General features: G+C 39.0%; 1 protein-coding gene across 1 annotated transcript; it reads left to right on the forward strand.

The window, feature by feature from the left end:
• Positions 1–4,280: 4,280 nt before the first annotated feature.
• On the forward strand, positions 4,281–25,308 carry pip4k2cb (phosphatidylinositol-5-phosphate 4-kinase, type II, gamma b). Its single transcript, XM_084100822.1, has 10 exons — positions 4,281–4,835; positions 5,064–5,161; positions 6,302–6,398; positions 14,289–14,438; positions 16,013–16,159; positions 16,477–16,515; positions 16,789–16,902; positions 19,174–19,438; positions 22,413–22,516; positions 22,637–25,308. Exons 1-10 carry the CDS (start codon positions 4,686–4,688, stop codon positions 22,718–22,720), a joined length of 1,248 nt encoding a protein of 415 aa, XP_083956948.1. The 5' UTR covers positions 4,281–4,685; the 3' UTR covers positions 22,721–25,308.
• The last annotated feature ends 1,228 nt before the right edge of the window (positions 25,309–26,536 follow it).

The raw sequence follows: 26,536 nt of genomic DNA on the forward strand, positions 1-26,536 counted from the left end.
GCGCATAATCTGATGACTGGTGTCAATGGTTCCGTTGCTTTCATTTTGTTCATCAATTGATGTTGCGATGATTTATATAAAAATGTATATCAAGTCATTCTCGAGTCATACAGTTCAAGTCAAGTCAAGTCTCGAGTCATTGGATCTCAAGTCAAAGTCAAGTCGAGTCATTTTCTTAATTTAGTCAAGCAAGTCTTAAGTCCTTAAATTTGCGACTCGAGTCTGACTCGAGTCAAGTCATGTGACTCGAGTCCCCCATCTCTGGATGACAACTGGAGGCGAGAACTACTTGGACGTCCCAAGCTTGTCTAGACAATGAGTGTGTGTGTGGTAATAGTGCTCTTATAATTAGTCCTCAAAGATCTTTCCACTGGGCCCTATCCCTTGCAAACATGGTAGGATTGATACGGTATTGTTCAGGTAATTGTAAAAGGTAAGTGACTGGGTTGGCCAGAGCTGCAGTAAAGGAGTGAGGTAGTCTGCCTTTACTTGAACAGGAGTTTGAACCTCATACTGTATGTCCACTCGAAGAATTGCTGTGGCGTACACTGGTGAAAGCCCCCCCAAGGGATAAAGAGTAGCAAGGTTAGTTGTTCAAGGAAGGAGGAGGCGGGAATCGACGAACATTTCACAACTTTAATCATAAAATAAACACAAAACCAATGTAAAGCAGCAGCTCCTCACGGACAACTGCCACACGCACATAAACATAACGTAAAAGTCCAGGCCTGGTCCTCTCCCATCTTGCACTGTCATCACTCAGTGGTGATGCTCATTAGCAATCGCTCTGTCGGCCTCGCTAGTTCCCATCTCGGCCTCGTCCTGCTCGCCACAAAGAGTAGTAGGCCCGTTGTGGCTTCCTCAATAGGAAGGGCACTAATACTCATGCCCACTTATCCTCTTCCCAAATCTTCTGTTCAGCTACTACCTCAAATGTGTGGCAATGTGCCTCCACATCTGCCTGGAGTGTGGTTTCCGTTCAATGGCAAAACTCGCTGCTTAACTATAGTACGATGCATCGTTGAAGAAATCAACTAGCTAGTCACGACTGTTTCCCGAAACCATATTGTTGCAAATTGGTCGTTCAACCGCGTTGGTTAATGATGTCACGCAGGTGGTGGAGTAATAACTTCTTTTAATGAATCTGTTTGAGATCGAATTAATGCAAGATGTTTTGCTATAAATTACGGACATTGCATTTGATGACTATTTCTTATTTTTCTCAGTTATTTTCCTTTATTTCCAGATTCAATCATAGGCTCGTTCTTACACACTAGAGCACGTACGCACATGGGCACTCTTCAAAAAGGACGCTTTAAATCTCTTGATGTAAATGACATTTGTATGTATTCTAAATAAAAGACATAGATAGTACTGAATGTAAGTGTAGCCACCGAAGGGGTGGATTTCGTGATTCTGGACTCAATTATAATTACAACACCGACTACGCCACCCTGGGAATTTCACCCAGGGAAATAATGGTCCAATAAGGACACACAGGTTCGTTCCCACAAGGATAGAGCAGAGACGTGAATATAGAAAAACAATACTTTATTATAACTAGAATAAAATCTAAACACAATTCAGTACACAAGGGGTTAATATGGCTTCAAAATCAAAACTAAAGGAAAATAACAAAATCAAAGATAACATTTCAGATGGCAAGGAGAAATAACAAACCTACCCAATTCCACTTCACTACAAGCACTTCAAACGTACACTAATGTACTCACTTCACCACAAGCACGTGCATTCAAGTGACAGGAAATTCAGAAGAATCAAATCACTCAGTGAACAAGGGTACCCATTAATTTGGACCTAGAGTGGTCAGCACTCCTTCTTAGCCAGTCCAACAAAGTTAACAAAATCAACGTCAAATTGTCACAAATCAATAAACAAGAAAAAAAAAAATCTAATTATCATAAATCAAATCAATAAACAAGGGGAAAAGAAAAATACAAAGTTGATCAACAAAATACAAAAGCAACAAATGACAGATGCAAATCACATTACACCTGGTCCATTAACAATATACACACACAAAAGATTCACTCCATAAGATCACGCAAACTCACAACCATTAATAACCTACTTCTCACGCTCGCACACTCGCACACACGCTCGCACACACTTCCAACAATAACCGAACGCACTCAACCAACTCACATCAACTTATGAATTCATTCACACAACAACCTAATTATACCATACAAACCCCACAAACACACAAACACAGTCTTCCAGTTGAAACAGTGCGGAGGTGGGCAAACGGCCACACGGATTAATACTCGGGTCTCACAATCTCCCGGCGTCAAGTTCACTTGATGTGGGCTGGTCAAGCAGGCGCAAATGAGGCGAGGCAAGACGGAACGTCGCGACAACGCGCAACAAAAGTAGGTTACTCAAGACAACGAAGATAAAGACCAAAAAAAGGGAAGGGGAAGCCAGGTCACGGTCCCAATCAGCTCGCTGTAATCATGCCGACATTACCAGCGCTTGGCGTCTTCAACTGATTATTAGCAAATCAGCCCTCCCAACGTCAAACCACGATGGATAAACACAGCCCGGGATGCATACCAAATGATATGCGGCTCAGCTCAAGGATCCCCATACAGGAACAGCTCGGAAAGACGGTGTCAGAGTTTGCAACAGTCTACACAATTCCCAACCACGCAGAAACCTTCCTTATACACACTCACGCACCTATAGCGCACCTGGATCTAATTAGGTGATTACCATTCAGTTAGTACTCAGGTTGTTACTAAAATTAACTAGGCAGCTATGCCTGCTAGGCCTACATAAACTTGCTTATTTGGCTCAAGATAAGGATTTATTGAGTCCACATGTCATGCAAACAAGAAACTACTTCTAAACACAGGTCGAGAGCCGTCGTTCCAAACACACAACTTTGCGATTCTTTTTGCAAATGTTTGTAAGAACTATGGTTTTGGGAAACACTGACTCGTTGAACTGTGCTGATAACGATGGAACTTGCGACCATAGTTGGCTAATGATGGTGTTGGGAAACACACCCCTGGTCAGTAAGCTTCTTCAGGAGGTCTGTCCTTTCCTGACGTCTGGCGTACAGCTGCTTCTTGAGTTTATGATGGCAGAGGAAAAAATGGCTAGATACAGCACCAGGATTTGCAAAGGACATAGTTTACTCATGTATACTCAGTTTAGGGCCGTAGCTGGGGTATTTGGGACCCCAGAACAGGTGGGGAGGTGGGGAGGTGGGGAGGTGGGGAGGTGGGGAGGTGGAGGTCCAATACAACGACTAACGTTAGAATTATATTCTCTTGAATTTTGATATGGCCGACACACGACCAAAAAGACGACGTTCCGATGAACAAATAGCAAAGAAGAGGGGAAAAGGAGAAGGAATGCGCCGGGGAGGGGGCAGGATGAGGAGGAGGGAGGGTCGAGCTAGCCTCCGTTTTGTTTGACAATACTTTGAACGTCAACAAGAAGTGACGTCACCCAACATCGCTTAGAGCACCTTTAAGTCACCTCCTTTCGCCCCGCTAGTGACTGCCCTGACTCACTACACCCAGTATACAATAAACTTAGTATATACATAATCCACTCACGTAAAGTGATAATATATACTGTATACTATAAAGCAAATCTCAACTGCTTGATTGATTATATCATCACAAAATGCAAACCATATTATCGCCCAGCTCTAGGGCCAGATTTACTAACAGCTCCAGCTCTTTTGGCGTTAAAAACGACTGTCAGGATTTACTAAAGACACGCAGTGAAAAAATATAACTGAAAAAGGTTTAGACAGGGTTATTTTTGCAGTTGACCTTATTGCATAAGCATTTGTAGGAGTTTCCCTGTCATACGCTAAATTTATGGGAGGAGAGTATTTAAAGGAATCGTGCAAGGTGATTTACTAAGGTTTGCGCTATTTCATTTACTGGTATTTGCGCCATTATTTTATGCCCAAAAAAGTACATCTTAAACTAATTTGCGCTGCTCTTGGTAGATTGCGTTGGTCATTATGGAAATGTGCGCATCGTTGATAGATCACGCTCTGAACTTTCCACTCCCATCTGCGTCTTTTATTTTTATTTTTATTTTTTTATTGCACTCTCACTCAAATTTGCCCTGTTAGTAATTCTGGCCCCTAATCTGCTAAATGTGAATATAAGACATGAAAATATTATAAAATTAACTTTATGATTTTCTAAACATTACACGCTACAGAAAGTTTAATATGTAAAAAGGCATAATAGGACCCCTTTAAATGTGTTGTTAAGCTAAACTCGGTCACTGCAGCAATGGCGAGCACACATTTGACTGTGTCAACACAACTAACCACCTCACCTCAGCACACACATGCACAACAATGCATCTATTTTGCTCTTTCACCACTGAACTTATCAGAAAAGCTCTTATTAAAAAATTGCTAGACTTAGGAGGAGCTTTCATTTACAAGAAAAACTACACGCCTCCGACAGAAATGCTGATCAGGCATGTGACTGTTTTGGATCAAGTTATAACAAGTTTAATTCTCTCAAGCTATTTTGGAGCAAGTCAGCGGAGTAGTTTATCCTCTACTGTATAGGTTCATTGCAATCGTTAATGTCTCCAGGCGTTTCAAGACATTCATCATCACAACTGAGGAGGCAAGTTGTTGTTTTGGTCTAAGATTACCTGGGTTCATTTCTGCAATTATGTCTTCCCCTGGTAAAACGGGGGCTATTTCAAGAACAAGACTTTCACGAACAAAAAGCAAGAAAAAACATTTTGTGCATCAAAAAGTGGAGATATTCTGGGCCAGCGACCCCGTCCTGACTGTTTTTATGTGGGGCATCAATCACACGGTATGTTACTACTGAACTTTATTCTGAATCTTAAAAAAACGATCTATTTAGTTTCCTGTAACGCCTAAATATTATATGTTGCCCTATTGCTAAAGTATGATGTATATTGTTTATTTTTGTTGTTATGTGCTTGGGAGAATGGCTGTCATTAATGCATATAAAAAACAACATAAAACAATAAAAAAGATGTCAGTCTTCCTTTAACTTTCCTGCATTTAACCTTTACAGATAAATGACCTGTTTCAAGTGCCTATGCCAGTAATGCTACTTCCAGATGACTTCAAAGCCAACATAAAAATGAAAGTCAACAACCATTTATTCAACAAGTATGGTATATCGAACACACACTGCAACAAATACTTTCTGAACATTAAAACTCAAAAGAAAGATTTTTTGACTGACAGATGAAAGCCAATGTCAATTTTAGTATGTTTGAATATTTGGATACAGTTTGAGAAGACATGATAAGGTTGCATATATACCATATATAAATATACATATACAAATAAAGTGCTAATTTTCACCTCCTATCTGTTCCTTTAGTTTTGATGGAGACAATTCTATTTAACTTAAATTCCACTTATTTCCAAAGAGATACAAGTGATACAAATATTTATATCTAGAAAATACTTGTTCTCATTGTCACAGTTTTGGACTATTTTGTGCACAATGAACTGCACAAAGCTTTTGTAAAACTCATAATCCGCTGTGGAATGGAGACAGGGTTGTTTTTTGGTGTTGGTGGGGGTTGCTGGCAAACAGTCCAGACTTGTGACCTCAATGAAATGCAACCTTAGACACAGTTCTTATGATTACATGCAATCACCACAATTGTCAAGCAAAAACAAAACAAGCAAAAAAAAATTTTTTTCGTTTATTCGTACACAAATGCATGCACTCAAAGTATTTGCAATTATTTTTGATCTTGACAGTAATGTGAGTGTGTGGTTTCTGCATTAAATTAGAATATTATAATAATTCAAATCTTAAATGTAATAGTAATGAAATAATAGTAATTATTACTATTATAACAGAGCAGAATGATCATTATCAAGTCTTTTTTATTTGTAGCCATTTTCACCATTCATGTTGTTTGTTTAAAAACAATTGTGCCTTAATGTCGTGAAGCCCCAGTAAGCAAAATAAATATATATATATATATATATATATTTACTAAAAGTTTAGGTAGTGAAGAGGAAAAACCTTAAAAGGAAGTCTGGAGGAGCTCTCCGACTCTAGCATTACAATTAATGCACATGATAAATATGATCCAGTTTTGTGTAATAAATCAATTAAGTTTTTGGTATGTTAGTAAAGCAACGTTTGAACTGTAAGGATAATGGTTAAATATATTCATTAGTATATCCTTGTTTTAGTTTTAGTTATTTAAGGAAAGAGAGTTTATTAAAGGTGCTCTTACACTGTTAAAATCCACAATGTTTATTTATTTATTTTTAAATATTTAGGGAAAACCTCCCTGGACATTTTAAGTTTAAGGAGTACTGCCCACTTGTGTTCCGGAATCTGAGAGAGAGATTTGGAGTTGAACATCAAGATTATCAGGTATGAAATTTCTGTATAGTTTAAGACTGGAAGCATAAAAGGCTGAAAGCTCCCTGTGTCATTTATTGTAGAATAGTTGCATCAGTCACAATCATGGTTAAACGTCACAACTGTCCCAGACAATATTTTGCGGTGAGCCTCTCTTTTTCATTATTTGCATAGATCAGGTCAGGCCTATTGGACGACAGATGTGCTCAACTTCATTTGAATGGTGGCCATCATTTGCTTTTATGTTTGCATGAGGCTCTTGCCAATGTAGTATTCGGCATATGTGTGCTTTAAACCTTCAAAATATACCAATTCTTTACATGACAGTAGAGTTTTATGTCATGATGCACTTCGAGCACCTAGTGGCCCACATGGATCCTACAATTTGCCCATAGGTCATATTTTATAAATTTCAATCCTTAAGTCTTAAAGGTTCTCTAAGCGATGTTGGGTGACGTCACTTCTTGTTGACGTTCAAAGTATTGTCAAACAAAACGGAGGCTAGCTCGACCCTCCCTCCTCCTCATCCCGTGCTTCCTGAAACAGTCATGAACCATTTAGAAAAAACAAACTGGATTTGCCCACCTGTCCAGCAAAAACAGAGCCACCTGAATGTCGGATTGGAAGCACTTCTGCCGGCGGAGTTCTCGACACCTTTTGAACGCTTTGCCGATGTAAATTCGTGACTTTGCGCGTTCCTTTTCCCTCTTCTTTGTTATTTGTTCATCAGAATATCATCTTTTTGGTCGTGTTGGCCATATCAAAATTCTCAAGAATATAAATTTTTAACTTTAGTCGTTGTCGTTGTCGAGGACATCTCTCTTCTAGCTAACTTCCCTCTTCATGCTTCTCTCTCCTCTACTCCCCACATGTGCACGCGCACTAACCCCCCCACCCCCACCCCCACCCCCACCCCCAAATCATTCTTGTCGGTTATTGGCTGGAACAATGTTTGTTATGTTTCGTGGTCCAGGCTGGGCCAGTTTGTTTTTGTTGCCGTTTGTGGAGCCTGGGCTGTCTACAGAGACCGCGTTTTTTTACAGTGTGTTCAGGGGACAGGCAGCTAGCGGATCGTGAGGAGATGTTTGCTGTATGTGACAAAAAATGTTTTGGCCTAAAAAACGTGTGACATCACGAAAGGACATTTTCCTTTCTTATAATACTTGCATGAAATTATAAAATTTGCTATTGTAAAAGTCCATATAACACAAAAAATAATAAAATATATTAATTAAATAATGTAATATTAAATAAGTCCCGGTTGAGTCAGGAATCCTTTTTGTATGGAGTTTACATGATCTCCTCTTGTCTGCATGCATGGTTTTTCTCTGGATACGCTGGTTTCCCGCACAATCCAAAAACATGCAGCATTGATGATTTATGTGTGAGGCCTGTGATGGACTGGAGTCCAGGGTGTTCCCCGCCTGTCCTTATTAACCAAACTACTTAAACTAAAGGAAAAGAAAATGAGAGTACAGCAAAATAAGACAAATAATAATAATAATAATAATAATTAATAATAAAACTCCCTTGCTAACATGAACAGGAGAAAAGGTCAAGTTCCAAGAGAAAAAAAGATGAATTAAACCATACAATGAATAATCATTGAAGTTAACACTCACTTCTTCCTTTTAAGTCTCAATCATAGAGTGTGATCAAAAGAGACTAAGGAGAGAAAACTCTACTTCAATAAGTAGAACACAATTGAGGTAAAGATACACAACACCACCAACTACTTGCTTCAACACATCAAGTCTGGGTTTGAAGATGAGACCTTAAAGCTGTTGCACACAGTCAAGCCACCACCAACACCATAGACAGTAAAAGAAATGGACACAGCGACCCCATTGGATTCAACGAAGAAAAGTGAAGTAAATTAGAAGCTCTTACTTCCTGATGGCTGAGCGACTGCGCAGACTCAAACTGAGCTTGACGACGTGGATGTGACGTGAGCAACCCGTCTGTCTTCTAGTAGCTGTGCCAAGAGAAATCTGAATCACCCTTCCAAAACTTGCAGAGACGGAGAGTGCGAGTAGGAGGTGTCCATGAGCTGGAGCAGGAGCAACTTTTGCTAAGTATTCTGATTAATTATTTTGTCATTTTGCCTCCACGTCCCCCCGATTGCCCGCGAGCTTCTCCTCCTGTCCATACGGTAATCTCTCTACTGTGCGACAGAGAGTTGTGTGGTTATGACGCAATCGTTAGCCTATTTTTACAAAAACTGCTTCTACGGGGCCATAACGTAAGATTACAAGGTAATGGAGCCTTTTATACATTTTCGTGTTTGTTTAGAAATAAATAATGGACAAATGGAGTCTTTAAATGCCTCAGATGTAAAGTTATTCGCTGTTAAAGTGACGCCAAAATGAATGGGAGTCAATGGTATGCTAACAGCAGGTGATGGTCTGCTAATCAATGGCGGCACCCGGGGAAGCTTCAATGTTTTCTGAAACTTTGGCCCCCTGGCCAACACAGCTCTTCTTCTTCTTCTTTGGGTTTTTAATGGCAGATTGCATCCTTGATGTTGCATTACTGCCATCTTCTGGTTCTAGTTATTCCCCATATACTTTAGTCATTAGTCCCGTTTTAGTCAGAAAGCAAATCAAATATTTAATTCCTTGTTCACTCCTACTGCAGTCCATTATACTCTTTACTCCATGTCCTATTAGTCCTATTTTTTTCCATGTCTTTTATCATATCTATCCTCTGTAATTCATATTTTGAACCATTAATAAGCACATATTCTACAGTCTCAGGTATTTGGCACTGATCACAAAACCCAGTTGGATGTTTCCCCGTTATATGAAGAGTACTATTTAATTTATTATGCCCTATTCTTAATCTGGTTACAATAGTCTCTTCTCTCCCTGTTTCCTCTCTTATTTTCCACAGTGTCAACTCTTTTTTTAATTGAGTATAAATGTCTTCCTCTTAATTCTTGGTTCCACCTTTGTTCCCCACACATACCTTTACTTTTAGGTATAGTTTCTATTGCTGCTAATAATATTCCTTGTTTTACTTCATTATTCAATAACTCTATATAGTTATCAACTTGACTTGATATTTATCACTTTCTGCTTGAAACTTTTCCCAATCAGCTTTTTCAAACACCCAATTTCCCCCTCTTCCATCTATTTGTTCCACTACAGAGATATTGACTTTACATAACCGGATAATGTTCACTCCCTATTGTCCCATCCTTATGTACTCTCCAATCACAAATTGATGCCAAATTATTTGATACCAAGGTAAGATCTAGCACTGATTCCTTTCCTGTCCTAATATCAATCTGTGTCTTATTTCCGTCATTTAGACACACTAAATTGCTTTCTTCCAACAACTCTTCTAATACTAAACCATTATAAGTTTGTTCATTTCAAGCTTTTTACATGGATCATACTAATTTATAATTGATCATTTTGATTTTCCTCCCCAAATCTCTATTCCCACATATTCTTGCTCACTTGCCAAAAGGAATTTGGCACAAATGTAATGTAACACACCCTCCACCTCCACCCTCTTTCCTGTATTGTCTTATTGCTATATATCCATTTAAAACAAAATCCAAATTAGGCTTTAGCCAAGTTTGGACACATACTACTTCCGGTTTTTCCTCTCTGTTGCCTATAAATTGTTTAAAATCTTTCCCATTTGCAATTAGACTTCTGGCATTCCATTGAAGGATTAACATAATTAATATTATCAACCCACCCTTGTTGGCTCTTGACTTGACTGCACATTAAGATCATCTCTTACTTCTTCCCATTTTAATCCTACTAGGTCCAAATGATGTACTGCCGCTTTAACTATGATTTGAATCCTTTCAGTTTTAGATTTGATCTCAGATGTTGCATTTATTACCCCTGCTATAAAGGTAACTAACTTCTTATTTTCTTCCCAAATCTTCCCCCATTCTTTATGTTCACCTCCATCTTTTCTTTTATTATACTCAGCATCCTTATCCTGCTTTTTCCCCTCACTTCTCTTGATAGCATCAGCATAAGACATTTTCTTCACCTTAATTTGTTGTACTTCCACCTCCCGTTTCTTTACTTCACATCCTCAGAAGGCAACACTATGATTGCCTCCACAATTGCAGCACTTTGGTTTAACACCTTCTCCACATTTCCCATAATCGTGATCTCCTCCACATCTAGCACATCTTCTTTGCTTTTTACATCCCCTAGCCACATGACCAAATTCCTGGCAATTATAACATCTCATAGGCTTAGTTATGAATTTTCTTATGTTACATTTAATATAACCAAAGTATATCTCTTTAGGAAGGTCCTTACAGTCAAATTCAATCAGAAGAGAATCCGTTTCCTTTTTGTCAATTCCTCGTCATTCTTTTAGCAGATTAAACTGATCCATTTCTCATCCTCAAATTTTCTACGATCTCCTTCATACCCACCATAAGAGGAACTCCTGCCATTATTCCTTTACAACTGTCGTCTTTTTCCCCTCCAACTCTTACCACTTTTGCTACTTTAATTTTTCCCACACTTCTCTTTGCCTTCTGTTTTTCAGAGCTACATCCAATAAGCAAGTTTCCATCTCCCAGTACTCTTGCATATTTTACTTCTCCTATTTGTGCTTTAATTACTTTATTAAGTTTTAACGGGTCAGTTTTCTTTACTCCCCCTTCTCCCTCAAAACGTAAAACTACATTGAACGATTCTGATCTCAAATAATTTACCTCAACTTCTCTTCCTTCACTTTCCGTTCCACCCAAACTTTCATCATTTTTCTTTCTTTTATGTCTAGCCAATTTCTTGGTTCTGGATCTCCTTATCACCTCCTCCCATTCACTTTCCCCTTCTTGATCTCTAAATTCCATGTTGATGTTTTCATCTACTGATTCCCTTTCCGTCATCCTGAAAAGTTTGATATTATTTAGTTGATGGGAAGTAGAGGAGGAGCACTGCTACCGGACCTATACAGGCCGTCGGCTGGTACTCCCACACTCCTCTCCACTACCGACCTACCGTTACCAAGTCCAAAAAAGTCCTCAGTCCAGTGTCCAATGATTAATCCAATAAATCAGTTCAAAATAATCCTCTGTTACTGTCCTAACACGCGCGTCACACTATGGAAAGCGAGCAGCTGCCAAACGGCGTTTCCAGAAGTCCCAGCCAACACTGCTCTGATGATGGTTGCAGTTTAAATACTCTCCTTCCCCTCCCAGCATCCAATCACAGCAGGGCATTGATTACTGACATCAGGTGGAAACCATATGTAAGTAATACATAGAAACCATCTACGAAGAGAGACAGGGAGGAGAGAGAAACAGAGCACAGCTTGGGCACACACAAACAAAACCTTACAGCTCTGGATGTAACATCAGTGAATTGAAAGCAGACAGCAATCATTTTTATTGAATTTGAACCAAACCAGTAAGAAAATTGCAAACTGAACTCAAGCTTCTTTCAGGGCCTCTCATTTTTTGATTTAACACAAAAAGCATTCTTAAAGCTGCATTATGCAGCTTTGCCGACTTCTTCGCTGTTTTCTCGCTTTTTGCTCGAGGGTTTCTCTATAGAGCTCCCCCTACAGCTTCGGAATAGATATTTGACAACACTGTCGTTAAAACTCGTTGGCTCGTCCCATCTTCTCCCGCTGGTCATGTGCATTTGTTTTCAAAGAACCCGGCGAACGCACGGAGCCATGTCCACTGAGGTATGTATAATACACAGAAGGCTAGCATATAAATGTTTAGATAGTGTATGTGTGGAGTGCCGTAAAGCAGTTTGTTACATCGCAAGACCTGATTTCACGCGATACTTCCTGATGCTGCGGCCGGCGGCCTGCCGGCCCAAAGTTGCAAGGGTGGTTTTTCGTCTCACAGGCGCTCGAGGGGTGCGAGAAGACCACCATTCAACCCGAAAACAGTCATATAACCATTCCAGTGACTCCGAAGCTGTTCGGTTAAGATAAAAAAGTTACTTAGTTCACCTTTAAATGGTGAAATTCTGAAGAGCACAGTGACTGTGATAGCGAAGCACCACATGAGCGAGACCAACTAGGAAATGTTGAGGCCAACTGGGAAATGTTCAAGACAAATCTCCACTGTGTAAGTAAAGGTAATGAAGGAGTTGGAAAAACAGATTTAAAGGGTTAGTTCACCCAAAAATGAAAATTCTGTCAGTAATTACTCACCCTCATGTTGTTCCAACCCCGTAAGACTTTTGTTCATCTTCGGAACATAAATGAAGATATTTTTTATTAATCTGAGAGCTGTCTCACTGCTCCATAGGCTTCTCTGTTATTGAAACTTGCCGGCCCAGAAAGTTAGTAAAGACAATGTTTAAAATAGTCGAAGTGACTACAGTGGCTCAGCCATAAGTTTATCAAGCGACGAGAATGTGCGCATTTTGTGCACAAAAAAGCAAACAAAAATAATGACTTTATTCAACTATTCATTTTCTTCTGTGCGGGCCTCTGATGCGAGTTCACATAGTGTAACAGCGCAGCGCAATGTCAGAACGTAGGCTCGCTATTGGCCAGCATCACACGCATCACACACATGACCAGCGTCGGCCAATAGTGAGCCTACGTTCTGACGTTGCGCTGCGCTGTTACACTCACTATGGAGAGCCCCACAGATTCCCTACGCAGTGAGCAAATGTAGCGTTCATCATCTCCCTTCTCCCCAGGTGTGCTTTAAAATGGGCCACCACCTCAAAGCATGTTATTCCCTGATCATTTCGTCATCCATAGAACTGTTAACCATGACTTGTCCTTTAACAACAGATAAATACACTTTCTGAGCCTCTGGTTTGTGAGGAAAGGGACACTACCAGACAGACTACGTTAACCAGATGGTTAGGACCCTCTCCGTGCTCCAGGATATCAGCGTCCCATTTGTGTTCAAGGCTTGAAAGGGATCCTTTCCGACTGCATTGTTACCCAGCACAACCCAGGACCCCGGGACTACCATGTGTCATGTACCATGTGTGTCATCCTCAGGAAAAGAGGACAGGAGGCTATTTAGCTCCTCAAGGATATTGAGGAGGCCTAGTTTACCTGGTGAATGATAAATGACAATAAAATGAAATTTGGCAGGGTTAATAACAGTAATGGCATGCACTGTTTCAAAGCCAAAAGGTTTTTACTAGCTGGCAAAGGCTGGGATGAAGTCTTTTCACAGATATGAATTTCATTAAGAACATAACTGTGAAAGTTGCAGCATCATTTTAACTGTGAGCAGCGCATATTTTTTCAGCGCCCATGTTATAGAAATGAGAGTCTCTATATGGAAAGAGTCATGCTTCACCACAGAGGATTGTGCCCTTAGCAGAGTGCAAATCAAGAAAACCGGGCATTTATCTTAGTCTTTTAACACGGTTGCTTGACTGTGGGGGTGGACTTCACATCCATCTATTTTCCAAACTGCTGTCCTAGGGTTGTGGTGATGCTGGATCCTGTCCCAAAGTCTCAGGCCTGGCCATCCATCTCGTATCCAAGCTTAACATACCTGGTGGTTTTGAGCAAGGATGATGATCAAATGAACGATTGTGTGTAGATCAGTTTTAAGACAATCATTTTAGAAAGTAAATTTGAGGTTCAAGTATAGGTCATGGTTTGTGAAAAACTGCATGAATTCATGCTTATCTTTATAATAGCCCTTTTATTGGATTCTGCTTCCAATATGGACTTTGAAATGCCATATAAAACACACACACACACACACACACAAACCCCTTGTTAACTCCCACTTACCCCACCTGTTTCCCTTTATCAGTTCTCATCTGCCCCGTTTCCCCCTCCCAGACCATTACCATGTGGTTTTGTATTGAATGACTTTGATATGTTATAGTAACTCTTTAGGTCACACCTGCTGGTAAGAGAGATTTAAAGTGGAATTTTCCAACATTTCCAAATTTCCATGTGTCCTTTTAGGTTTCTCTAACGCGTAGTCCTCCAGTTAAGGAATGCAAGAGTCAGGAAGCGGGATTGTTGCTGACATCATATGACTGCACATTAATTGTCAAGCAAATCACCAGTGAGGAGGTGGAGGACATGCACAACATCCTTTCAGAATACCACCAGGTATAGAGCACTGTTTCATAAGTCAAGTTGTTTAATAACACGTACATTTAACCTTTGTAAAATGTAGTCTCCTGATTACACTTAAAGGATTAGTTCATTCAAACAAGAAAATTCTGTCATTATCTACCATATATAGTACTATGATGCATTTAAAAGATCTAGTGAAAGAACTATTGGTTCACAAATTGGATATTGTTGCTTCTATCATGAGCTATCATGAACATCACAGAAAGCTAGCACAGATGTCAAGTTAAATTTTAGTCTGTTCCTCATACAAAGCTATCGTATTGCTTCAGAAGACGTGCAGAAGTGCATAAGTCATGTGAACATCTTTTATGGTGCTTGTTTCTCCGATGCACAAGGGGAAGTCATCTGGTGCACACTCATGTCTTTAATGCTCTGTATAGTTGTTCAGTTCAGTTTGTTTCTATTCCTAATGCCGGTCCATTTCCAGTCCAAGTAGGTTGGCTGGTCTTGGCTTTCTGTGAGAGGGAGGGAGTTCAACTGCCTCTCAACTGCTATCAGTTTTCTTCCATAAATCTAGTCCATATTTACATTTAGAAATTTAGCAGACAGTTTTATCCAGGCTGACTTCCTAATGAGGAACATACTAAGGAATTTCACTGCAGTCAACAATATCCATACTATACAATGCCATGTTTATTAGAAGGCGATATTAGCAAAAACAGATTGCAGATTGCTTATTTGTATTTATATTGGAAGTAAGTGCCTTTGTTTAAGGTTGTGGAGTGATTAAGTGCTTGCGGATGAGTTGCTTCTTGAAATATGTGATGGTCTCAGCAGATCGAGTGAATGTTGGTTGGTTGATAGCTCAAAGAGGCGAAGGTTTTGGAGAGTGACTTTGAATCTCATTGTGGAGGAACAACAAGGTGCTGCTTGTTTATTGAATGCAACTGTTGTGGTCCAGTGGCTGTCCTGATTCTGCCAGCTATTGGAAGTGATATCAGGAGAGGTCTTTGACTGATTGAAGACCAGATGCATTCTGGATAATATGTAGATGCTTTGTTGCACTGGCTGGTAGGCTTCCCTGCTGAAAAATCCAGCATGTTGGTCCAGGCTGGTTTATGTTGGTTAGTGCTGGTCAAGCTAGCATAGTCATGCTGTTCTCAAGCAATCTGAGCTGGTTTGAGATGGTCTCGCCTGGCCAAGCTGGTCTAGATGCGTAAACCAAGCAACTGCTATTGAGATGTATTTGAATGCTGTTTGGATGGATAGAATTCCCCAGACAAACCAAGCATAAACTAGGCTTTATGTCTATTTTACTCTTACCACAGAGGTAAACACTCACTTATTTGTGTTTAGTCATTGATTTATTATTTAAAAGATGAGAACAAGTCTATGTAACATTTGACTGCAATGCTATTTGAGTAAAATATAATAAATATAATATAATTACATAGGTAAAAAATAGTTTTAAAGATGTTTGTGCTGGTTTCATTGAGATGTAGCTTGATTGTTCAACTGACAAGCAACACTCACCTGGACATAGAAAGGCTAGTTTTTTTTATTCCCTTTTCTATCGAACTAAAACATCTACTTTTCTTTTCCCTCAGCACATTGTAACGTGCCATGGTAGCACACTACTTCCCCAATTCCTCGGCATGTACCGTGTCACTGTGGACAATGAAGACACGTATATTTTAGTCATGAGGAACATGTTCAGCCACCGACTAACTGTCCACAGAAAATATGACCTCAAGGTAGATCAATTTCATTCTTTAATCATTGTTTACTATTTAATGAATTTGTTATTGAGCCATAATGGTGAGGAACTAATATGTTACGGGTTTAGTATGTTATTCAAAACAATATGTGCAAAATAAGTAAAAGAAAAATGGAAAGATCACAATAAAAATGTGTTATATAAAAGTTATTGTTTTCCCTCAACTTGCATTTTTAAGGCAATTTATTAAATAAGATAGAGCTACTGTGTCATATTTATGTAACAGCTATTTTTTTCTAAGGATCATCAATTATTGTCATGTCTCTAAATGATCAGGAATATTTCATATTATAGGGCTCGTTGGTTTCTCGAGAAGCAAGTGATAAAGAAAAGGTAAGAGATGCAACCATGTTGAGTTTGTCCAAAACATTTACATTTATGAATCTTAAACATTTTGTTTTATAGCCTCTTCAAATTAAAGATTTCTTTTGGTTATTTTTAGAATTGCTTTAGAACAGGTTCCTAAATCCTAAACATTTACACTATATCTTTTCTTGTTTTCATTCTGATACAAAGGCATTCTTGTATGCTGTTCTTGAAAGATGTTTCTCAAAACTGAAAATTTGTTCTTGAAAAGAATTGCTTAAAGGTCATTTGAAAACACAGGTAAAAGAGCTGCCTACCTTCAAGGATGTAGATTTCAGAAACAACATGCAGCGAGTCTACATCAGTGAAGAGGAGAAAGAAAAGCTATTGGATAAACTGAACAGGGATGTAGAGGTGAGACGATTTAATGACAAAATTGACAAAATATTACATTAGGGTCAAATGTAATTTGATTGATTGATTGATTGATTGATTGATTGATTTTACCCACTGCGAAACCGAGAAGTTTTCTTGGACCCAAACAACCTGGTTTTACTGAAACTAAGGCCCTGTTTACACCTTGTATTAAGATGCGTTTTGGTCGATCGGATCACAAGTGGACGGCATTAAATACAGGTGTAAACGGGGTGTAAAACATTTTGAGCTTGTCTACTTTCGACCACTTTCAGAGTGGAAAACGCATTTGACCGGATTGCGTTCATAGTGTAAACGCTCATGTGGTCGAATGTGTTCGAACAGCCGCAAAAGACCTTTTTCTCTTAACTGACCTAATGCGCAGTGTGTGGAAAGAGTACTAAAAAATTTACTTGAGTAAAAGTATCTCTCAGTAGAGGGTATGTGTGTGACGTCACCGTCAGCCGGAGTGACTGCGGTCACACACACACTGAGTGGCAGAAGCACTGAGCGGCAGCATTGGTTTTCAGCGTGAATTCCGCGAAAAACACACATAACACATCTAAAACGGGAAAGAGCTTTGCGATTGACTGTACAACTAGACTTGACAAGAAATCTGAGGTATATTTTTACAGACTGCCGAAAGCTAAAGAACAGAGAAGCAAATGGATCGCTGCAATATAGAAACAACTGGATCCAGGCAGAGAAAGGTGGATTTGCAGTTATCATTTTGTGTCTAATATGCTGAATTCAGGGGTGAAATTATACCCTATATTGTATTGACAACTCATCAATTAAATATTTACCATCGTATATTCTGCATAATTGGATGTTTTTAAATAAACACTGACAAAAAACTATACAAGTTTATGTATATGTTACGATATGTTGATATATATAACATTGACATAAATGATCACATGGATTTATATTTTTTTTTATATAAAGCGTTCACAGGCTCAAATAAATGTCAGGAAACACGATTTCTGGCTGCATGTCAATATCTATGGATCACTGGATCTTTGGTAAGTTTTAAGGAACAGTATATCGAGTCCAACCTTTAGTTTAAACTGAAAATAGCTCTACGTCTAATCGAAAACTCGCGTTTTCCGCTAAAGTCTGGTTTGAAGATGAAAAACGTACCAAGCACAATATTCTCTCACCATTCCTGATTTCTAACACACACTTAGGCCTCGTTTACACTGCAGGTCTTGATGCCCAATTCTGATTTGTTGCCTATATACGATTTTTTTTGACTGTCCGTTTACACGTTCTTTCAATTGTGACCCATATCCGATTCATGTGTTTACAATTGCCATACTATCTGAAACACTGCGCATGCTTAAAGGGGGTTCTTGTACAGATGGACGAACGCAACATATGCTTGATGCTAGCTCTGCGATATAGGCAAAGTTCGCCAAACATCGCCATGATTATGAGGCGGAGGAGGACGAAAAGTGCCATCATTGCAGAATGCGCATATGCAACAGTTATTGTGTGCGAGGTCTCAGGACTGGTGGGAGCAGATTGTGTTTAAATATTGGCTTTAAAAAGGAGCAGTGGCTCTGAAATTGTAGTATGAGCAAGCCAACCTTTGATATGTTGTGTCAACGTTTGTCCACATTCCTCTCCTATGACGACATGACGTTTCGCCGGGCCTTTGTAGATGGGCGTCGGGGTTTCTCTCGTCATTAATCTGCAGAGACGTCGCCTAATGCCTCAGAAAATCCGATTTGCCTGTTTACATGACAGTCGCATTGGCACATATCCGATTTATTTCCACATATGAATGAGGCCTGAAACCGATCTCGAAAAATCCCAATGCATGTGTTTTATTCCTGTTTACACTGTCATAGAATACATCCGATCTGTGTCACATATAAGCAAAAAATCGGAATTGGGTGACATTTCACTGACAGTGTAAACGAGGCCTCAGTGTTCGGCTGGTCTTGTGGCTGTCAGAGCAGAAACGAAAGCTGCTGCTCTCCATGTGTTTTTCCGTCTCCGGTCGCGTTCATATGTAAATTACGTGAGCTTATTTCGGCAATTAGATCTAAAGATCAGAAAAAGCCCAAACATTTTTCCGCCCAGAGACTCTCCCCTCAAAGAAATCAGGACAGAAGTGGTTGAAAGTGGACAAAAGAGACCAGGTGTAAACGGGAATGTGTCTCCCTCGTCTATTTGTGATCCGATCGTCCAAAACGCATCTTAATACCAGGTGTAAACAGGGCCTAATACTCTGTTTTTGTATCTGTATGTGTTTGTGTGCAGTTTCTTGTGCGTTTGAGGATCATGGACTACAGCCTGCTGCTGGGCATTCATGATGTCGGGAGGGCAGAGCAAGAGGAAGAGGTAGAAATGAAAGACTCTTTAAGTGAAGAGGAGGAGGATTCAGAGAATGACCAGTGCCTTACAGCCGTGGGGTCTTTCGGCTCGTCCCCTGAGGGCATCGCAGGGTACATGAGCTCTTATAAACCTCTTGGTCCAGGAGAGTTTGACCCTTATGTTGATGTGTATGCCATCCAGAGCGCAGTTGGTGAGTCACAATTCAGTCTCATGTCAAACTCTACATGAAAACTTTGAAATACATAATGGACAATTAATGCAAATGGAATAAAATTCAAATAAATGGTTAGCGTACCAGTACCCAACTTTTCTATAATCTTGAACGCATTGAGTAATCTTTTCATGAAGGTAATGGCTTTTGCATTTCTCTTAAAATAATTGTCCATTACTCATTTTGTGTTACCCCTCTTACCTAATTTGTCTTTCAGATCAGGGCTGCGTTTACCGAAACTTTCTTAACGCTACGTCGTTCTTAAGTTACACCTTAAAGTGTAAATTGCAGGTTAACCACCACAACCAATTAATGTGTAAATTAAAGTGCTCAATATGTATATATGTAAAAATGTCTGTCTTAAAATGTGTTAAAATAACATTTATTGGGGTTTCTTCAAAGGTAGCGTGTTTTTTACAGTGACTGGGTGATGACGTCATAAGAGGCACTCGCAGAACATACTCTGCTAGATTCCCACTGTTTGTGGCTGACTATGGAGAACGACTGGGAGACTGATAACATTAGGGAACAAGCCAAAGTCTTTTCAAAATATTGCCGTCATGTAGAATAGCAAGGAGGGACAACGACTGAAGACATTATTTACTTACATGGTGTCAGTAGTCAGGATGCACACACTGCACAGGCACAATGGCGCTCTGCCGGCATCTGCTGACAGAACGCGATATTGTCAGTGCTAAAACGCAACAACACGGAGCTGTCGCGAGATACGCACCTTTAACTGGATTAAGCCGAGAAAAGCCGTTTTGGACGGACCGAGCTCAAGGCGGATGAGCGCAGCCCGCGGGAGGGCAGGTGTGTTTCTGCGGCGGGGTCCAGTTAGCGAAAGATGGACAAAAACCACTGAGTGCCGAGCAACCGAACTCTGAACGCCGTGGAGGTGAATTTTGATGTATTCGTACATCCCGCACAAACACAATAGTTAACCATTTTTGCTAGCTAGGTCTCCAATATAACTGCTAAAGTTAGCCTACTTGCCGTTAGACTAACGGTAACTCTAGGCTTGGAGTCCCTCTTATGACGTCACGCCCAGCCTAGTGGAAGGGAGAGGGAGTGCTTAAAACCACTGTAAAAAGTACCAACTTTTCATATTATATTCAGCATTTTGGTATAAAAAACATACAAAACAATGGTGGGTGGTTCTTATCTTTATGTTTAATAAGCACATTGCATTATCTTCGTGAAAAATTTAACCTGCAATTTACACTTTAAGCTGTACCCTATCGTTAATACGTATTTCCCGAAACGTTCTTAGTTAAGTATACCTTCTGTAAGTCATATGTGCGGAAGGTTGGTCTGGACCACTCTTAGCTTCACCTTATCACTGTTGCAGGTCTATATGAATATAATTATGAAGTTTTAATACACACAGACAGTGTTCAATTAGGCGAATTCAAGTGTTTTCATGCAAAGAATAAAATTGTCATTACACTGATTGCTGCTAGATTTTTAATTACATTATCCCAAGGTACATCAGCTGGCGAACCATTAAAGGCATAATAGTCTATTTAAAGGGAATGATTGCGGTGGGGAGTTTAAGCTATGGCAGCGATACAGCGAATAGTTGTTCTAAAAGACGGCGCCGTCCGCGGAGCGCTTTCAGAGGCCAGTGAAAGCAGACGGGCAGTTAAGTCGGACGCTAATTGTTTCTCATGGCCTCGTCCGGTATTTTAAACATTTACAGGGGTAAGTCTGTGATTTTAGTGCCGTCCGAATCCATAATATCAGTGTTTTTTCTCACCCAACACGCGTAAAAATCCCTGGCCAAATTAGTACCTACTGTTTTTTGACAAACAGGTCGTGTGGTGATTTAATTGTCGTCTGAATCCACATCTCCGAGTTTACAAGAAGAGATTCAAAATCCACTGTTTAAATCCTTTTTGATCACCGCCGAGCACCGCACGTAAGATGTACACTTTTATTACTGAAACGCTGGAAAGTATTTACAAGAATAATATTTTATCGCAGCTCCACCTCAGCGAACAAAAATGGGAAAGAGAAGAAAGCACGTAAAAATTTGAAATGGTTATTATGGCAGCAATATATGATACAATTTTAAAATATGTAGGCTAGGCTATTATAGGTGTTACGGTCACCAGCTGGAGTGCTCTTGAGAGCCACCAGAGGGCACTCCACACCAGACTATCATGTTTCACTCACAAACTACATTTCCCAGAACTCACTGCCCGGACTCATCATCACTGATTGCATTCACCTGTATCTCTTTACCTTGTTAGTTTCAGCGTATTTATTCCATGTTCACTCATTCACTCACTGTGAAGTTTTGTTTTAGTGTCACACTGCAATTCTGAGCATTCTCCTGGTTTTCATGTCTCTTGGTTTTGGATTTCTTGCCCTGTTCCCTGGATTACTCTTTTGCCTCTGACCCCTGCCTGTTTTGTTTGTTTGTTTGTTTGTTTGTACGGACTGCCTGCCTGTGTTTGACCTTGCCTGTTCTTTGGATTACCCCTTAAATAAAAGCTGCGTTTGGATCTTAACTTTCATGTCTCGGAGCAGTTCGTGACAATAGGCTATTAGTTTGGATTATTTTTTATAATATCCCATGAGTCCTAATAAATGCAATTTCAACTATTTCTGAAGTGCTTCTTTTATAAAGAACACCGCTTTCTCGCATAATGCATTGAAGCAGCCCCTGCACGAAAGAATAATTGATTCTCGAGCCATCGATATCAACCAATTCAGCAGCATCGCCACGGACAGCACCGGGTAACGTCGCACGTAAGAAGGTATATCTTAAGCAGCTTCCTAAGGTATGGTTCGGGGAACACGCCTAGAATTAGTATACCTTTAGTTAAGTTATACCTTAAGTGTCTTCGTAGCGCGCTAAGAGGCAACGTTATTGGGAAACGCAGCCCAGGTCTTTAAATCCTCACATTTCATTTATGAGTCTTGTGTTTGTCTGTCCTTGATCTAGGTGCCCCACACAGACAAGTGTACTTCATGGGTCTTATAGACATTTTGACCCAGTATGATACCAAGAAGAAAGCAGCCCATGCAGCGAAAACAGTCAAGCATGGAGTAAGTGATACTTAATGAATCGACAACTGAGATTTGCTCTTTACGCATTTATTGTAAAAAGACTAAACTGAGCTGTAGCCTAAATATTCTAATTTTTATTTTTATTTTTTTTATTTAAAGGCTGGGGCTGAGATCTCTACAGTTCACCCTGAACAATATGCCAAGCGGTTTCGAGAATTCATCGCAAACATATTTGCCTATTGAGAGCATTTTAAATCTAGTGGACAAAAAGTAGATTGATTGAGTGGTTTGTACGATTACAACATTATTAAATTATTTCAAAATCATTATTTAATTATTAAAAATTTTTTTAAAGCTTTTACTGTATAAATTATGGAAAATGTTATGAAATTGTGTTTTAGTGCTCTGATTTACAAGAGAATGGCTTTATTGCTTTTAAATGGATCCTTTAGTTTCTGGGTAAAATAAATGTGTAAAAAAATCATGTAAATTATAGTTATTCATTTAAAAAAAAAAATAAATAAAAACATCTGATATGGTACAAGAATTGGATGTGCAGACATAACTGTGAAACATAGGCTAATCATAAACATATCAAATGTAATCAAAGTGTGAAATTGCTTTTCAAGCACTGTGTTAAAATAACAGTGTATTGAAGAAAAAGTTAAAAGAGCTCCGTCACACACACAAACAAAGATCTGCTGCAAGAAGACGACGGTTCTGACGCCTGTACCAAACTGTAATGTAGCTCATAATGAGAAAAAAACAGGTATGCTTAAGCATGCTGTCTTTTTAGCATTGTCTCTTATGACATCGTCACGGGTGGTTGTAGTAAAGCGCATACGACGAAGGAGATGATTAACAAAAGTAGTTTTTAAAAAACCAGCAATGCGGGTTTGAGAGGTGCCGCCCCGACAAATCTCGCGAGAATCACGACTTGCTTTACGGCACGATGTCACATACATCAACAACATATGAAGCAGCCTCTGAAGACACTAGCACGCATTTCAAACGTGAATCATGGCAGAGTCGATGAAGAAAACGAAGAAAGCGCGGTCGGAAGAGTCAAGGAAAAGAAAACGACGGCTCTGCGTGAGTGGTATTTACGACAGTAACTAGGGGTCGCTGTTTGAGAAAAACGGAAACTGCATAGTGTGCCTTTAAAGGTGCTGTATGTAAATTTTTGACTGTACTAAAGCATAAAAATACCATAATGTGTTTGCAGATATTTAGGAAACATCCTGAGTTCACATACTCGTTTCTCTGAAAAACACTTCTACAGCCAGTTATTTTACTTTGAAAAGTACTTTCCGTGTTGGAATGTCTGTTTTTGTTTTGGTCTGTGCGATATCGCACGTTGCCGATTTACCCAATAGTATTTCGCCACCACAGGTTGCCAGTTGGCGGAAAAAACAGCATATTGCAGCCAGCGAACAAACTGGGTCAGAGATTGCAGACCCGACCTAAAAAGCCTCGGTATCCATCTAAATATCAACTCATTAATCAATAAATCAACTCATGAACTTACAAGTAAGTAAGTTTCATTGACAGTTGCGCTCATTCCTGTTGCGTGTCCTCAATCTGGCAACTTGCGTGAGCGTTGAGTCTGAGGAGGGGGCGGGGGAAACAACGATCTCTGATATTTTGAATTTGGACTGCAGTACCTATTTCAACCACTAGCTGTCAATCTTACAGACTGCACCTTTAAATTCATGGGGCCTTGAAAACATGTTTCCTCCTTGAGTCTGTTGTAAGGAACCTTTCATTTTTCATGATGATAAAATGTTATATTGTGTTATTTGTGTAATTCTTATAATTCTTCACTTGTTATGTTGTCCATATACCCCCTTACTTACAGTTAATATCTGTATCCTTTACTTTGGAAAAAAAACAGCTTATAGACTAAACACATAATACACATGTGCATGACGTCACCGCTTTCACAGATTCACGTTTTTGTAGTTTACACGGAGATTATGAGTGTGTCCAGTCGTATTCAAAAAGTTGCACTTTGAAACCCGTTTTCAAAGGTTTGCGTTTTATGTTGCAAAACGCATAAAAAGTTTTCAGTTTTTAGCTGAAAACGGTGTCGTGTAAACAGCCCCTATAAGGCAGGCAAAACAGGAACAGAACGAAGAAAAAACGAAACCAAAACTGAACATAATCGATAAAATCATATCCTGTTTTTGGTTCATTTAGATGTCTGGTTTGTGCTGCATATTTCAGTCGAACTGCACCAGGGTTTGTTTGGAAGCAGACCCATAGAAAATGTGATGTGTCTTCTTAGTCTGCTTGTTCGGTGCGCACCCAGGGCCTCATTTATAAAATATGCTTACTATTTTATTCAGAGGCCCAAACTGAGCAAAAATAGCAATTTGGAGCAGTTATTATTTATATGGCCTAAAGTGTAAATCAATGAGATCTACAGTATATAACAGTATAGCAGACTACTTACATAAAATGCATTAACATATCTGTCATCAGTTTTCATTTTCATGGAATTTTAGTTTGTTTGTCATTATTTCCTGTTGTCTTTGTTCATGTTTCCTGCCACTTGTTTGTTGGATATTCATTTAATCATCACAGCTGTTCATATTTGAGTTCGTTCTCATTGTATACTTAAGTTCCTGTGTTTCCTCAGTTCACCGTTACGTGCATGCTGTTATGCCTTGTGGATTATTTGTAGCCTATTTGATTTAATATTAAATACGTTCGTATCGGAACCTTTTGACTCTTCTTCATCTTTGGACTTTTATAGTTTTGAGATACATTTATAGAGATAAATTGAGATGTATGCATCATAATAAACAACATGTTGCGATACAAATCACAATTCATTTGTTGTTTGCAGTTGTTGTAAATTATTTTATTGGATTTGCAGTCATACATTTTTATTTTTATTAATCAGATGGACATTTGCCTGAACTTTAGCTACAAGTTTATTAAAAAATAACATTTTAATTTTACTGTCAGGTGGATAATTAAACATTTACCTGAACTTTAGCAACACGTTTATTAAAAATTCACATTTTAATTTGACTGTCAGATATATCTTATGTGAAATAAGAGCGTGTTATCTAGTAAAGTGCAGCAACGGCTCCACCATAACAAGAAAAGCAATGTACAGTGAGATTAATAATTTGTAATCAATTTAAGATTATTTAAAAGTAATTGGTTTTACAAATAATTGGAATGGAATTAAAAATAATATATTGATATTAATTTATAAAAATGAGTCTGCATTTACATTGCGCGTATCTATTTAGACGTAATATTTTTGTCCCGTGCTAGTTATCACTATGTCAATTTAGAGAATGAATTCCGCATTTATGTGTAGATGTCACTTCCAAAAGTTTTAACGTGTAATTGGTCATCGGTCCTTTTTGCAGCATAAAAAAACAATACTTTTATGAAAGCACGAAATAGCGTACAATAGCTTTACAATCACTAAAAATAATTAAAAAGCGATTTAAATCAATAATGTAGTCTTCATTACTGCATAATGAATATCTTACTTACATCGTGTCTTTCTTTGTTAAACTCGTCACTGAACAAAAACTCATGCGTTTTGAGCGGTGAGTGGATTCTAACTTAAACACCTCTGATTGGACATTGCGTTCAAGAGATCATCAAACATGTCTGTGATTGGCTACATTTCTCACCGCTGCAAAAACACGCTGCAAATAGGAACATTTCGCCATTTCTCCAGAACTCAAAAACAGAAAGGGAGTGTTTGCCAAATCTGTTTCGCCAATATTATAGTATTACAGTATCAACTGAGGGTGCTCTTGCTTTCGTTTCAGGGTGCTTAAATTTGACTTGTTTTATAAATTCATTTAAATTTGTGATGTTTTATTTTTATTTTTTTTAACAAAAAATTATTTGTGATCAAACATTAATTGGAGGACCCCCTGCAATACCACTGAAGACCTTGGATTAGCAGTTTTGAGCAAAAGAAAATAAATTAAATAACTTGTTCAAAGTTCTTCATATTTTACATCGGAACGGTGCAATGGATTTCTGATTCCCTGGCTATTTTAAACAATATTTTTTCTTTTC

Source organism: Abramis brama (genome assembly GCF_963993115.1).
Source record: "Abramis brama genome assembly, chromosome: 23".
Taxonomy (NCBI): Eukaryota; Metazoa; Chordata; class Actinopteri; order Cypriniformes; family Leuciscidae; genus Abramis; species Abramis brama.